General features: G+C 50.2%; 1 protein-coding gene across 1 annotated transcript; it reads left to right on the top strand.

The window, feature by feature from the left end:
• Window positions 1-8,354: 8,354 nt before the first annotated feature.
• Ffar2 (free fatty acid receptor 2) lies at window positions 8,355-10,759 on the top strand. Its single transcript, XM_021221931.1, has 3 exons — window positions 8,355-8,377; window positions 9,136-9,197; window positions 9,766-10,759. Exon 3 carries the CDS (start codon window positions 9,767-9,769, stop codon window positions 10,757-10,759), a length of 993 nt encoding a protein of 330 aa, XP_021077590.1. The 5' UTR covers window positions 8,355-8,377; window positions 9,136-9,197; window position 9,766.
• Window positions 10,760-15,232: the final 4,473 nt, after the last annotated feature.

Raw genomic sequence — 15,232 nt, 5'->3', positions numbered from 1 at the left:
TATAGCTCTGGCTGTCCTGGAACTCACTTTGTAGACCAGGCTGGCCTCGAACTCAGAAATCCGCCTGCCTCTGCCTCCCGAGTGCTGGGATTAAAGGAATGCGCCACCATGCCCGGCTCTTTATTGGGTTCTTATATCAACCACCCTTCCAGCCCTTATCCCACCCTTGTGAGGGCTATTCCTGGTTGTCAGCTTGACTATATCTGGGTTGAACTACAATCCAGAAATGGAGGGCACACCTGGGATTCAGATCTTGAGGCATAGTGGCCATGAAAAGCTTAGGCCCAGGCAAGGTAGTACATGCCTTTAATCCCAGGAGACTAAGGCAAGCAGATCTCTAATTTCAAGGCCAGCCTGGGACAGAGCAAGTTCCAAATCCAGGCCTGATGGTACACACCTTTTTACCTTCTGCTGGAGGCCTACCTAAACAACAGAAAAAGGAAGTGTTTGCTCTTTTTCATCTGCTTGCACTTACCTGCCAGCACCTCTGTTGGAACCTACTTCTTCAGGATTCCAACTTACACAGAAGACCAGCTGAAACACCCAGCCTCGTGGGACTGAGCAACCACTAGATTCTTGGACTTCCCATCCACCGCTGCCTGTTGTTGGGTTAACTGACTGCAGACCGTAAGTCATTCAAATAAATTCCCTTCATATATATACATTCCATAAGTTCTGTGACTCTAGAGAACTCTAATACGATCCTTATTCCTTCTAAACCCCAACAGCAGGTAGGATAGACAGAAGGTTAGAGGGGGAGGGGCGCAGACCACTTTAGACGACTTCCTACTGCGTAGGGATGCCAGGTCCCTGGGGAAAAAGCCCAGTCCTCATCAGAGCATCTCCAACTTCTTCCCATCTCTGCTCAAAACACTTGACAAACCACAGCAGCAGGAACCAGCAGCAGCCTCCTCTGAGGGTGCACCCTCAGCCCCTTGTGGAGTTCTCGAATTTACACCCTCTCAAAAGTTCCCCTAATTCCAAATGTAAACAATCTGCTGCTGGGCAAAATTACACCCCTCCTAGTTCATGGGATAAATCACAGTCACCCGCTGTGAAGCAGCCCCATATCCCACACCTGGGATTAAAGTAAAAACATATTCACATAATATAACTGGTTTTCATACTATAACTGGGGTTTTTGCTTTGTTTTATTTTTTTAAGGAACCTAAATTCTCACTTCACACCGCAGCTAATTCTAATGTTCCAGTGAATGTGGCGCTTCCTAAGTTGTCACCGAGTGGAGAAGTAAGATGCTGCATTCCTGTGATGCAGCAGCGAAGGCCTAAAAACCAGCCTTCCCGTTCCACACAGAGCCTTCAGTGCAGTTCTGTGTTAGTGACATCACTTAACACTGCAACCAACCAAATAACCATCAGAGACACCAAGAGGGAGGGAGGGCAGGCTTACCTGAGCTTGGGGAATTGCAATACACGGTGGTGGGAAGGGCTCCTTGGTTATGGGAACCTGCTGAGGAAGCTCCTCCCTGAAGGTGAGGCCCCCGGAGAAGACAGCAAGGCATATGCCCCCTTCCAGGCCCCCTCAAAGGTCCACAATCTCACTAGATAGCACCAGCAGCTGGGGTCCAAGTTTGGAGGCTGCATTATCGGAGTTGGGGAGGTGATGGGGTTGGGGGTGGGTAGAGAGTATGTGGGGGATGGGGATGGGGCGGTGGGGTTGCATTTCACATATATCAGTGACCCTGGATCCTCAGCACCAAGCCTTTTACCCATCTGTGACTTGGATTTTCGTAACAAAATGGGAATAATGGACAAAGTGAAAAGTGCAGGCTCTGGGCTACTTTTGTTTGTCTGTGAGAAAGCTCTCATGCATGGGCTAGCCCAGAGTCCACTGTCAATGGAGAAACATCTGGATGCCTGGTGCAGGCACAGGTGCTAGAGTTTTGGTTTTCCCTAAGGAGGAAACTCCTTCCAGAGGAGCCAACCTTACCCCACCTCAATACTGAGAGAAAATGCTGACCAGTCCCAAGGATAAACAGTCAATCTGTAAGACAGTCTCATGCCATTTACCCAGGCTGACATTGAATTCCTGGGCTTACACCAACCTCCTGCCTCAGCTTTCTGAGTATCTGGGAGTTGTACATCACCACAGCCTGCCCCATCTTATATACGGGGCTCCAGCATCTGTGAAGCTTGGTGTCTTCAGGGAATCTTGGAACCGGGCCTTCTAGAATACCAAAGAACAACTGCATTCACTGTGGCATATACATCATACCCATGTTTGTGTTCATGCACAGACATATGATTATATGTGCGTGTATATGTACACACATGTACAGACAAATCCATGCTCATTCTGGCCTCACGGCAACCCTACTATATAAGTGGATTGTCACCCCCATTCTACAGGGGAGAAACTGAGGCTGGAGAACATGAGCTAGCCCGCCCAAGGTTATGAAGCCACCCGGGTTGCAGCCTCCATGCTGGATAAGTCAGTCTTATGAGTCAGCTTTAGGTTGGGCAACTTGACAAAGCCACCGGAGAGATGGTAACCATGGTAACCAAGCCTTGGGTCCAGCTGCTCTGACTCCTAAACCTGCATATGGTCTACATGAGAATGGCCCCCATGGGCTCATATAGATGAATACTTTGTCCCCATTTGGTGGAACTGTTTGGGAAGGTTTTGTGGGTGTGGCCTCATTGGAGACTCGTGTCATGGGCATAGGCATAGAATCTTGCCAAATTGTCCAAGCTGGTCTCAAACTTTGATTTTCCCACCTCACCCTTCCTAGCAGACGGGATTAGATAGATACAGATCCCATATCCCACGGCCTTCTGGTCTTAGTCAGGGCTGGGAAACAAACCAGGGATTGATATATAAATATTTCTGGGCTGGTGAGATGGCTCAGCTGGTAAAGGTGCTTGATGCCAAGACCGCCAACCTGAATTAGACCCCGGAGACACACATAGTGGAGAGTAAGAGAGAACTGAGAAGACTCTGTGTGCGTGTGTGTGTGTGTGTGTGTAAGTGTGTTTGAGTCTAAGAGATGGCTCAGCAGGTAAAGGTGCTTGCATCCAATCCAAACAACCTAGCTTCGATCCCCTAGGGCTGACCAAAGGCTATGATAAGACAGGGCTGACTCTGGAAAGTTAATCTCTGACCCCCACAGTACACTGGCACACTCCCTCCATGCTCTCAAATATGAATAAATAAAATCCCTTAATACTATGTGGGCTGGTGGTGTGGCTCTGTGGCTGAGCACTTTTGAAGTACCCAGGAGGCCCCGAGTTCAAGTCCTAGCAATGCAAAATTAAAGAAAACCCCATGTGCAGGGATGGAGAAGTCAGTTTGTAGAATGGCTTCCAGCAGCTGCAGGGAAGATGTGTACACTGGACAGGGAGGGGTTGAACCTGTCATAGCGGCGAGAGGTTTCTCGGTTTTAACAGACCAGAGGCTTGTAAAAAAAAAAAAAAAGGTGGTGAGGCTGACCTGGAAATCAGTAAGAACCCCGCCCACCCCACACCTCAGTTTGGATTTTTCCTTCTCCACCTGTACCTCCCAATCCTTCCTGGTTTTCCAGGCGTACCAGCTGGACAGGAGCAGGCCAGAACACAGGAACAGCAGCCAGGGTTGCCAAGGTTGGAAGGCCACGGGACCTGCTGAGGCTTGGCCTCTGTCCCAGAGTGGGACTCTGGGCCTGTGGTCTCCCTGCATAGGCAACAGTGGGTGGAGAAGGAGGCAGAACTCAGGGGTGGGGGTGGGGGTGGGGGTGTGCTTCTGGCCCAGATATTTTCTTGACAAGAAGTCTGTGGCATTCATTCAAATCCAGAGATGTGAACAGCTATAGAAAAGATAGAAGCCAGACAGATGGGGAATCCAAGTGTGCTGTCAGTCAAAAGATACAGGGAAGGGGGAGAGATGGCTCTGGAAAGTTGACCTCTGACGTCCACAGGCGCACTGGAACACTCCCTCCATGGCCCTTTCTCCGTTTAGGGTACGTAAGCAGTTAAGACTGCTTACTTGAGAGTTACTCTTAGATAAGCCGCTCTGCACATAAGGCTCTGAGACAAGCTGACCTGGGTGGAGGAGGCTCAGACCAAGCCTCCTGGAAGAAGCAGAGACAGACCAGCTGTGGTGGCTGAATGGGGATGCCCTCATAGGCTCACATATTTAAATGTTTAGCCATCAGGGATTGGCATTATTTGAGAAGGATTTTGAGATGGATTAGGAGGTGTGGCCTTGTTGGAGAAGGTCTACCTTTGCTGGAGGAAGTCTGCCTCTGGGAGATGGGCTTTGAAGTCTCAGAAGCCAGGCCCAGTATTTCTCTCTGTTTGTGGATCACAATGTAGCTCGCAGCTACTTCTCCAGCTGTGCCAAGCTTCCCACTATGATGCTAATGGACTAAGCCTCTGAAACTGTAAGCCAGCCCCAACCTTTCTTTCACAGGAGTTAACCTTTCATAAGAGGTATCTCTTTGCAGCAATTGAGCAGTGACTAAGATGCCAGCCAAGCAATTAACTGAGGCCCCAGAAAGGACACTGTCCTTTGTTGAGCTCCTACAGGCTCTGCAATTGCTCTAAGTTCCTAGCTTTGTGAGTTGTCACCATGCTGGGGTGGGCTTTGGTGATGCAGCTGTCTTTGAGTCATTTCTGCTCCTGTAGGTAACCCCTCACCCATACTTGTATGTCGCTGAGGTAAAACTCATTGATTTACAAGTTTGGACTTTGGTCCATCATCAGTTCCCTATTTGGGGTTCACATCTCCCCAGGAATAGTGTTACACAGCTTAAGTGCATAGCCACCTTCTGTTATACAACATATTTGAAGCCAGCTTTGGCTAAAAAAAAAAAAAACCCTGCTTTAAAAAAAAAAAAATGTCACGCCTTTAATCCCAGGGAGGCAGATCTCTAAGTTTGAAGCTAGCCTGGTCTACAGAGTGAGTTCCAGGACAGCCAGGGCTATACAGAGAAACCCTGTCTTGAAAACAAAGAGCCAGGTGGTGGTAGTACATGCCTTTTAATTCGAGCACTCGGGAGGCAGAAGGCCGGTCTCTGAGTTCAAGGCCAGCCTGGTCTACAGAGTGAGGTCCAGGACAGCTAACGAAAAGCAGACAAAACACTGTCTCAAAAAAACAAAAACAAAAACAAAAACAAAAAAACCAAAAGCAAAACAACAAACAAAATAACAACAAAAATTTAAAAAGGAAGAAACAACCAGAACTTGGGTTTCTGGGAGCCATCAGCGAGCGCTGTAGAGGGTAGTGTCCTGAGGAAGCAGAGTGGGCCGGTCTCCTCTGAGGAAAGCCCAAGGGTGCAGCCTTGTCACCCCGGCACTGGGGCCACTGAGCTAGAAGGGTCAACCTGTTACGTGACAGGGGAGGGTAGTGTCAGGGGAGACCTAATGGGTGACTGTTCATGATTATGACAAGTGCCCCTTAACCTTCCCCTGGATGGACTGTCGAAAGCCCTCTGGCGTGGTTAGTTTTATGTCAACTTAACACAAGCTAGAGTCATTTGGGCAGAGGGGGCTCTCAGTTGAGAAAATGCCTCCATTAGATTGACTTGCAGGCAATTCTACATTTTTTCAATTAATAATTAGTATGAGAGTGCCAAGCCCACTGTGTGTGGCACCACCCTTTGGCTGGTGGTCCTGGGTTGGGCAATTAAGTCTATTGAGCAAACTCCGAGGCACCGAGAGTGAGCAACATTCCAACACAGTGTCTGCTTCAGTTCCTGCCCTGAGTTCCAGGCCTGCCTTCCCTCAATGGTGGACAGTTAAACATAAAATGGCATAAGCCCTTTTCTCTCCATCTTGCTTTTGGACATGGTGTTTTAGCTTTATTAAGAGCAACCTTAACTGAGCAGCCCAATTCAGAGAAGTATCAAATCCCCCTGCACGTCATTCTTGGGGACAACCTGTCAGGTGTCAGTGTCAGCACAGAGCATGGACTGTGAGCAGTAACGGAGATGGTGAGACTGCCTGACCTACCCTAAACACAGCCATGCTCGTGGGGATCCATGGAGACTGGGCAGCCAGAGGCTAGCAAGGTTCCTGGTCACGTGGGAAGGATCCGTCTTTGTGAGATTAAGCAAACAAAGAAATGAGTTGATTCTGGGACATAGCACCCGCGGGTGCTCCTGCTGTCGCTCTGATTCCTGTGGGAACTCTGGCCATGTAGCCGATGGACAGAAGTAGCCGATGGAAGCAGAGAGTCGGAGCGGGCAGCGGACAGGCGCGGGATGGGAAGTGTGACATGTGGAACACCCCAGGAACACAGATGTGATGGCTGGAGCTCCAGCTTCATTTCGGTTGAACCGTGAAGACATGGGCTGCCCTGAGACTCATCGAGGAACTTTGGAAATCATCTGACTCAAGAGACAGGGTCTTGCTATGTAGCCCAGGCTGGCTGCAAACTCAGGATGCTTCAGCCTGCACTCCTGAGTGCTGGGATTACAGGTGTGTGCCACAATGCCTCACGTCTACTGCCCCCTTTCCAGGTATCTGGAGACCCCAGCCCAGGGCAACATCTCTGACCCCATCTTGCCTCCACTGCTTTGACACCTGCCTCTCTCTATAGGCCTGGGCTCTTGCCTGGACCAGCATTGAAGCACACAGCAGGTTTATGTTCCGCCAGCACCTGCTATGTGGGTGTTATCGCTTTGATTTTGGAGCCCCGGGCCCCTATATCACACTGTTGTGGATGATTGGATTCCTATATTATGAAATAGTGCCATGTCTCAATTCTGCCCAATTACAGCAGCTAGGGTGCCACCTAACACGATGATGGGTCTAATTGTGTGTCTTGGAGGCAACACTGACAGCTGTTTTAGACCTTGATTTAAATCTCATCCACCCAATGCCAGGAAGGACTCCCAGGGCCATAGAACCCGAGGTCCATGTGGCTGTCGGCTCTGCCCTATGTGCTGAGGGCTTCCTCTGTAAATTCCATGAGCCTGGAAAGCGATGTCTTGCTATAGGTGACACAGTATTGCCACAGAGGGAAACACAAGGGGACAGGCAGAGAACAAGGGACGGTTCTGCTCCTCCAGCCTGGCTTCCCAATAAGCTTCTAGTCTGAGGTTAAATCTAAGTTTTCATGAATATTTATTTAAAAAATCATGAACACAAAACCACACTAGCACGGAACAGCAGGTCTCTTCCTTGGCTCTCCTGTGCTATGGTGTGGATCTGAAATGTCTCCTGCAGGCTCCTGTTTTTACTGCTGGGTCCCCAGCTGGCTGAGGATTATTTTAAAGGCTATGGAGATTTTAGAAGGTTGGGCCTGGCTAGTATAAGTAGGTTACTAAGGGAAGGCCTTTGGAAGTTTTAAACAACCCCCTCTGGTCTTAGGGCAGTGAGGGGCTGGGGGCGTGGCTAGAATTCAAATGACCCTAGAATCCATGTCTAATACTAGAAAAAGAAAGAAAAGAGGGAGAGACAGAGGGAGAAAGGGAGAGAGGGGAAGGAATGAAAGAGAAGGCAACATGTTCTTGCCCTTGTTTTCTCGCATATGTGTTTTGGGGGATTTTTCTTTAGTATATGTAAGTGTTTTGTCTGCATACAGCATGTATGTTCAGTGTTCATGGAGGTCAGAAGAGGCCGTCCAATCTCCTGAAACTGGAGTTACAGACAGTGTGAGCCGCCATGCCATGTGGATGCTGGGAATTGAACTCAGGGCCTCTGCAAGAGCAGCCAGTGCTCTAAACCACTGAGCCACCTGTCCAGCCCCGTGGAGGCCTTGGGCAGACTGGCTAACTCGTAGGTAACTGAACAGGTCAGAGGAGAGGACATAGAGAAACCAAGGGGTGGGAGAGAAGAGGAGGAGGAAGGGGAGGAGGAGGAAGGGGGGAGGAATACTGCAGAGCGAGCAGCTCTTCTGAGAGCAGCCGCGGGACCCCTTAGGAGAGTGGGCCTCTCCGCCTGTCATCTGTAGCCTAGCTGGCCTTAGCCTGCAGAGGAGTTAGGATTCAGGCCTGTGGCCCCACTCTTAGCTTTCACCTTCTAGGAAGGTGCGGGAGGCTTGAGGGAAGGACCAGGGGCCCTGCCCCTGACGCCTCATGCCTTCAGCCTCACTGAGTCGCCCTGGATGTGCAGGGCGGTTAGGATTCCCATGCTCGCTTGCAGAAGGAAAGGAAAGTTCATAAAACCTGATCCGACCCAGAGTTCCCAGTGCAGGGACTTGGATGGCGGCCAGCAGCAGCCCAACTGTGCACCAAAAACAAGACACAAGCTAGGGAAGGCCGGTCTCTCTCAGCTTCAAGGCCGAAGGAAACTTGGGGTGGACACCAGGAGACCACAAGGAAGTTAGACAAGGGAGGAATCACAGGAAACAGGAAGCCTCATTCTGAGAATGAAATTGACCTTCTAGACATTGCTCTGAAGAAACCGATCAGAAGACAGAAAAGGATCTGACAGGGGTAGGGGGTGAGGGTGGGGGTGGAGGGTGGGAGAGGGTGGGGAGGCAGGTGGGAGGATGGGAGGGCAGTGTCTAAGGGTTTGGGGGCAGGGAAACAGGAAGTAGGGTCAGAAAAATCTGTTGAAATCGGAATAGAACAGATCTCCCGGGAGAGGACAGAGCCGCAGGCCCCCCTGCTTTGGGTTTGAGAGGAAATACTGCTCAATTACTGACCTGCCTCTTTCTCTCTGGTCATGTGACCCATGCTAGTATAAGATCTTCCCACCAACCAAGTTCCTTATGATTTTTGGCTCCCCCTCCTTTTTCTGTATGTAATTGGCTGCAACAATTGCTAAAATTCCTCTTGCACCAGCAACCCCCAGGAAACCTTCTCTCAGAAACCAGGCAAGGCAAGCCAGTTTGGTGTGTGCACGCAGGGGAGAAATGCTGGGGCTTGGAACTGAGGAGCAGCTGTGGGGTGAGGAGGAGGCTGCAGGATGTCTGTCAGATCAAAAGAGTGATGATCAGACCCGGAGGCTGAGGGTGGAGGTGGGTGTAAGGAACCGCAGACCTTGAAATGAAGAAGGACGGGGATTGTAGCAAGAGTTACTAACCAAGTGGTAACAAAGTCGCCTCCTGTAGTCGAGGAGTCCTGTATACAGTCAAAGCACCAAGCTTTAAGCCACCTGTGCTCTCTGGGTTGTGTGTCTAAAATTTGGGGGTTGGAGGGACAGGACATAGAGCAAGGAACTGGCTATCCTAGCTCCCCGGTTTTGGTAGGTTCCACAGCGCTGGACCAGAGGAGAGCCAGGTAGAAGAAACCCCTGAACTTGCCCAAGGAGGTAAGCTGATGGGTTGGGAGGCTGGGGAGGTGGCAAGGGGTGGGCACCTGAAGCTGAGGAGAGCTAGGGTTAGCAGGGTTGGTTTGCCTTCTGCAAGATTCCTTTTTCTCCTGAGACACACACCTACCTGATCTTCCCCAGCTTCTATGGCTGCCTTCCCCTCTCTCCCACCAGGCTTTGGCCCCCAGCCACGGCCAGCAGCAATAAAGGAAACCGATTGCAGCTACTTCCTATTATCTGTGAGGCTACAGAGGAAAAGGGGCCCTGGAAAGCAGAGGGGAAATTCCCGTGGGAAGTCGAGTTGGTCTCCCCAAGAGACACAGGATGGCAAATGTAATAACTGCAGCTTAATATCCCGCCCAAGGCTAAGTCAATAATTGCTCTGGGCAGTTCTGGCAGGTGGCTTGAGCAAGCGGTGGTGAGGAGCAGACAGCTTTGGACTGAGGACAGGAGAGAACCAGAGGATGTGAGCAGTCTGAACTCTGCGGAAAGAGGGTCTGCAGGCTGTGCGCACTGTAGGTGGAGAGCTCCTGACCCTACACCTTCCTCCCCACCCCCCATCTTCCAGAATGACCCCAGATTGGCACAGTTCCTTGATCCTTACGGCCTACATCCTCATCTTTCTTACTGGGCTCCCTGCCAACCTGCTGGCCCTGCGGGCCTTCATGGGCCGGGTTCGCCAGCCTCAGCCTGCCCCTGTGCACATCCTCCTGCTTAATCTGACCCTGGCGGACTTGCTCCTGTTGCTGCTGCTACCCTTCCGGATCGTGGAAGCAGCATCCAACTTCCGCTGGTACCTACCAAAGATCGTGTGCGCACTCACGGGCTTCGGCTTCTACAGCAGCATCTACTGCAGCACGTGGCTGCTGGCGGGCATCAGCATGGAACGCTACCTGGGAGTGGCCTTCCCGGTGCAGTACAAGCTATCCCGCAGGCCACTGTATGGAGTGATCGCTGCTCTGGTGGCCTGGATCATGTCTTTCGGCCACTGCACCATCGTCATCATCGTTCAGTACCTGAACTCAACCGAGCAGGTGGGCACTGAGAACCAAATAACCTGCTACGAGAACTTCACCCAAGAGCAGCTGGATGTGGTGTTGCCCGTTCGGCTGGAGCTGTGCCTGGTCCTCTTTTTCGTTCCCATGGCAGTCACCATCTTCTGTTATTGGCGCTTCGTGTGGATCATGCTCACGCAGCCCCACGTTGGGGCTCAGAGGCGACGCCGGGCAGTGGGCCTGGCTGTGGTGACGCTTCTTAATTTCCTGGTGTGCTTTGGACCCTATAACATGTCCCACCTGGTGGGGTTCTACCTGAGGCAGAGCCCCTCGTGGCGGGTGGAGGCTGTGGTGTTCAGCTCCCTCAATGCCAGCCTGGATCCATTACTGTTCTACTTCTCCTCCTCCGTGGTGCGCAGAGCTTTTGGGAAAGGTTTGCTACTGCTCCGCAATCCTACCTCCTCTATGCTGGGTAGGGGAGCCAAAGAGACCGTGGAGGAGACCAAGACGGACAGGGGTGGAAGTCAAGCAGAAGGGGTACAGAGTTCTGACTTTGTCACAGAGTAAGTAGAGAGTCCCCTGGATCTTCCCGAGCATCTGGGTCACCCAGAAGTTGGTCTGGTTAGCAGAGCTCCTGAGACTTGGTAAAAGATAAAAGATCAAAAAAAAAAAAAACAAAAAAAAAACAGAAAGACACCCCCACCCACCATCTGCCACTGCCCTCTCAGCTCAGCAGAACCACTTGACTGAATTTTCCTGCCCAGAGAAGCATAGCTCCAGGATGCAAGAAGAAATGGCTGCACCCCTACACTGTGTTTTCACAGTGGGGCTAGGGGCTCAGAAGCAAGGTGACTAATAGGAGTGCAGTAATAAAAGCACATTTTTCCTCAAGCTTGGAAATGCCACCTAGAGACAGTGGTCTGGCTGGTGATGCTGGAAAGAAGCCAATGGAAAAGACTGGGGGGAGATGGTGAGAAGAAGCGGAATGCTGGGCAAACTCTAAGCCACAGCCTTGCGGGCAGGGGCCGAGGGCAGGCAACACACAGGGCTCCCATCTCTGGTGATCTTGGCCTTTCTGTATCCGACTGAGCTGTCCTTTGTACATGTGCTCTCCTGATTTTCATATTTCGGTCTTGTCTCCACTGTTAGGCTGGGATCTGGGTCACACGTTTATCCTCTGTGACACCAGTCACTGGGACTAGGAGGTGTCTTGGTACCCATCTGTCTGACATTGACAATGGCCTGCATACAAAGATTAAAAAGGAAATCTGGTTTGGCAGGTAAAAATAAAGATTATGAAAGTGTGAAGCAAATGTTCATGGGTTTTGGCACATACATTCAAATGACAATACCGTGAGGGCCAAGGGGGCCAGGGCACTGATAGGGTCCTGTTGGATATGGGTGAGTTCCACCTTGGGCTGCTGATCCACCAGGCAGCTTTGAACCTGTTCCTTCCTGCTCAGAGCCCACCATTCTCTTGTATCAAGCCTCTCTCCAGAATGCAGATTGCTGCAGGCTTTTGCCTGCCCTGTGACTCTCCCCCTTCTTTGTCCACCTGCCTAATTCATTCCCCCCCAACCCGGCAAGGAGCCCAGTGACCTTCCTCCCTAAGGCAATTAACTCTCTAACATGCCCAGCACTGCAGAAGTTGAGACAGGAGGATTGTGAGTTTGAAGCCAGCCACGGGCTACACAGGAAGACCCTGTCCTTTTTTACAAGTAAGTTAACTTAAAATCATCAGAAAAGAAAAAATGTTGAGACAGGGTCTTCTGTAGGTGGCCGAGGTTGGTTTTGAATTCCCTGTGTAGCCAGGAAGGAGTTATTTTTTTTTTAAAAGATGTATTTATTTTATTTATATGAATACACTGTAGCTGTTTTCAAATACACCAGAAGAGGGCATCATTACAGATGGTTGTAAGCCACCATGTGGTTTCTGGGAATTGAACTCAGGACCTCTGGAAGAGGAGTCAGTGCTCTTAACCACTGAGCCATCTCTCCAGCCCCAGAAGTGATCTTTAACTGTTTGTTTGTGGGTTTTGTTTTGTTTTGTTTTGTTTTTTAGTTTTTCGAGACAGGGTTTCTCTGTGTAGCCCTGGCCGTCCTGGAACTCACTCTGTAGACCAGGCTGGCCTCGAACTCAGAAATCTGCCTGCCTCGGCCTCCCGAGTGCTGGGATTAAAGGCATGTGCCACCATGCCCGGCTGATATTTAACTCTTCATCCTCCTGCCTCCACCCCATCCCCAAGTGTAGAGTATAGGTATGCACCACCTTGACTGTCCTGGAAATAATATATTAAACCCAAGAGCCAATGAAATTGTTTCAGCTGGTAAAAGCACTCGGTTGTATAAATCTAATGACCTGATTTTGATTCTTGGAACCCACAATAAGTAGGATGTGGTGGTGTGCACCTGTAATCCCAGCACTGCTGAAGCAATGGGAGGTAGAGACGGGGCCCAAGCTAAGCCTGGGCTACCAACATGGCAGAGACAACAGATCTACCTGCTCTTTACAAAGTGGAAGGAGAAAAAGACTCCAAAGTTGACAACAAACTAAAAACGTATTTATTTTTGAGGCGGGGTCTTGCTGTGTAGCCTTGGTTAGTCATAAGTTCATTGTATAGACCAGGTTGACCTTGGATTTATGGAAACCCAACTATCTCCACCTCTTGAGGACTGGGGTTAAATCATGACTGGTTAAAGATAATAATTTAAAAGCCAAGTAGAGGCTGATGTGGTGGGAGAGAAACTCAGGCAGTGTTCTAGCCCTCAGTGAGTCTGAGGCACTGTGGCACGGCAAACGAGCTCCTCTGGGAGCAGTTGAGATGGCTGGGTGGGTAAAGGCACTTATTGCCAAAGCTGACAAAGCTGAGTTGTGTCCCCAGAACCCACATGGTGGTCGGAGAGAACTGACGTGCACAGGTTGTTTTCTGACCTCCTCCTGTGTCCCGTGGAAAGTGTATACACAGTCAAGTGCACGTGTAAACATACAAAACCAATCAGCATAAAAATAATTTTAAAGCGCATTTGGTTTGGGCAGCATTAAAAGAAAGAATAAAAATTAAATTGGCATCAGCATAGCACCATCACTTAGGTCTGATCTGTAGCCTGCTCGGAACTGAGAGGCAATTAATTGTAAGCACAGTAACTCAGGGATTCAAGCGCCGTAAAATCAGATAGGATGCTGAGGGCCGGAACATGGTTCAGAGTGTTAAACACACAACCTACACAGACCGGAGTTTGTATCCATAGAACTCACACTCAAAGGTCAGCTGTGTGGTACACAGCTGCAGTCCCAACACCCCTGTGCTGTTTCCAGTCAGAGATGGGAAGATCCCCTGGGAGCTGGTGAGTGAGCAGCTCTCCCGCAGATAGGACAGGAAAGAGCTTGCCTGGACAATGTGGAAGATGAGAACATACTCATGCTGCCACACGCACTGGGGAACACCCGTCCCCTAATGTCTCAATGACAAAGGGAGGCACAACCCTGCCAGTGTTCTTGCTGGGGAACCAAGGAGTTTATTGGGCTTCCTTACAGAGCTAAATTACAAGGGTGTGGGTGCTGCCCCGCCCCCAGCCAGCTGTCCCTGAAAAGTTTTATCCAGTTTACCTGCAGTCACAGAGACGGAGACTCCCTCTCCTCACCACCCCAACACTCTGCAGTATAGTCTGGCCCCTTCCTAAGACTTCACTCAGGGTTTAAAGCAGGGTTGCATACACCCAGTGGTAGAGAGAGGCTGGGTACTCAGGCCAGCGTCCCTCCATGAAGGGTATGGACAGTCAGGAAGGCTAGTTGGGACGACCCTTTGGCAAAGGTGCACAGCTAAACTCCTTAAGGTGTCGGTTGCTTGCCACAGAGGTTTGGCCTTTGCAACATCCAGATCTCTACACACAGAGCAAGTGTATAGTATCTAATAGGATGAAAATTAACAGCGCTGAGAGCTCACCGATAATATGGATGGCATTAACTGCTAGGCGCTGGGATAAAGAAGGGGCTGGAGAGGGTTTTGGTAAGGATCACCAGGTCAGGAGATCAAATCTGAGGCCATAACCCGCAGTGCCTGCTCTTTACACCAGAGTGGTCTAACTATTTGGTCACGTGGCTGGGACATGATAAGACCTGTTTTATGGAAGACGCTGTTCAGTGTGGCCCCACAGGGTAAAGCAAAGAGCATGACAAGAAGTCATGTTTCCAGCAGTTCAAACACATTAACTGCCCCAGGAAGACGGTCACTCCCAATTTCCTCGAATGTTGGAGGAAGAGACAGCAAACACACACACACACACACACACACACACACACACACACGCATGCACGCACGCGCGCGCGTGCACACACACACACAGACACTGAGTAATCAGACTTCTGATAGGCACTGAGCCAGCTAATTCCTGGACCTCCAGTCCTGCCTGCCATCCCTGGGTCTTTAGCAACCCCATCCACATTTTGCTAACTGTGAGCTATTTTTTTGTTGCTAGGACAAAACATCAAAAAGGAAGCCTTTGGAAGATGGCTCGGTGGTGAGAGTCCTTGCCTTGCCGTGAAAGCATGGGATCTAAGGTCGAATCCCCCACAGATGCATAACAGGCATGGTTAAGTGTACTTGAAGGACAGAGGCAAACCAATCTTGACAGTCTGTTAGCCAGGCAGCCTACCAAGATGGTGGACTTCTGGTCAATGAAAGTCAGTCTCAAGGCAATAAGATGGGCAGAGGAGGACACCCACAGTCTTTCTCTGGCCTCTCTGTATATATATACCACATACACACATACACACACACACTCACAACACATACACACACTAACACACACAGAGCACACACATCACACACACATACACAGAGAGAGAGAGAGAGCACACACAGCACACACACACATACACACAGAGAGAGAGAGCACACACAGCACATACACACATATACACAGAGAGAGAGCACACACAGCACATACACACACATACACACAGAGAGAGCACACACAGCACATACACACACATACACACACAGAGAGCATACACATACACAGCGAGAGAGAGCACACACA

This window comes from Mus pahari, chromosome 1, assembly GCF_900095145.1.
Source record: "Mus pahari chromosome 1, PAHARI_EIJ_v1.1, whole genome shotgun sequence".
In the NCBI taxonomy this organism is placed as follows: domain Eukaryota; kingdom Metazoa; phylum Chordata; class Mammalia; order Rodentia; family Muridae; genus Mus; species Mus pahari.
This window is presented reverse-complemented; position numbering and strand designations above follow the sequence as displayed.

Bases quoted from the DNA above. Each gene is read 5' to 3' on its own strand.
- Ffar2 (XM_021221931.1), top strand. From the start codon at position 9,767: ATGACCCCAGATTGGCACAGTTCCTTGATCCTTACGGCCTACATCCTC.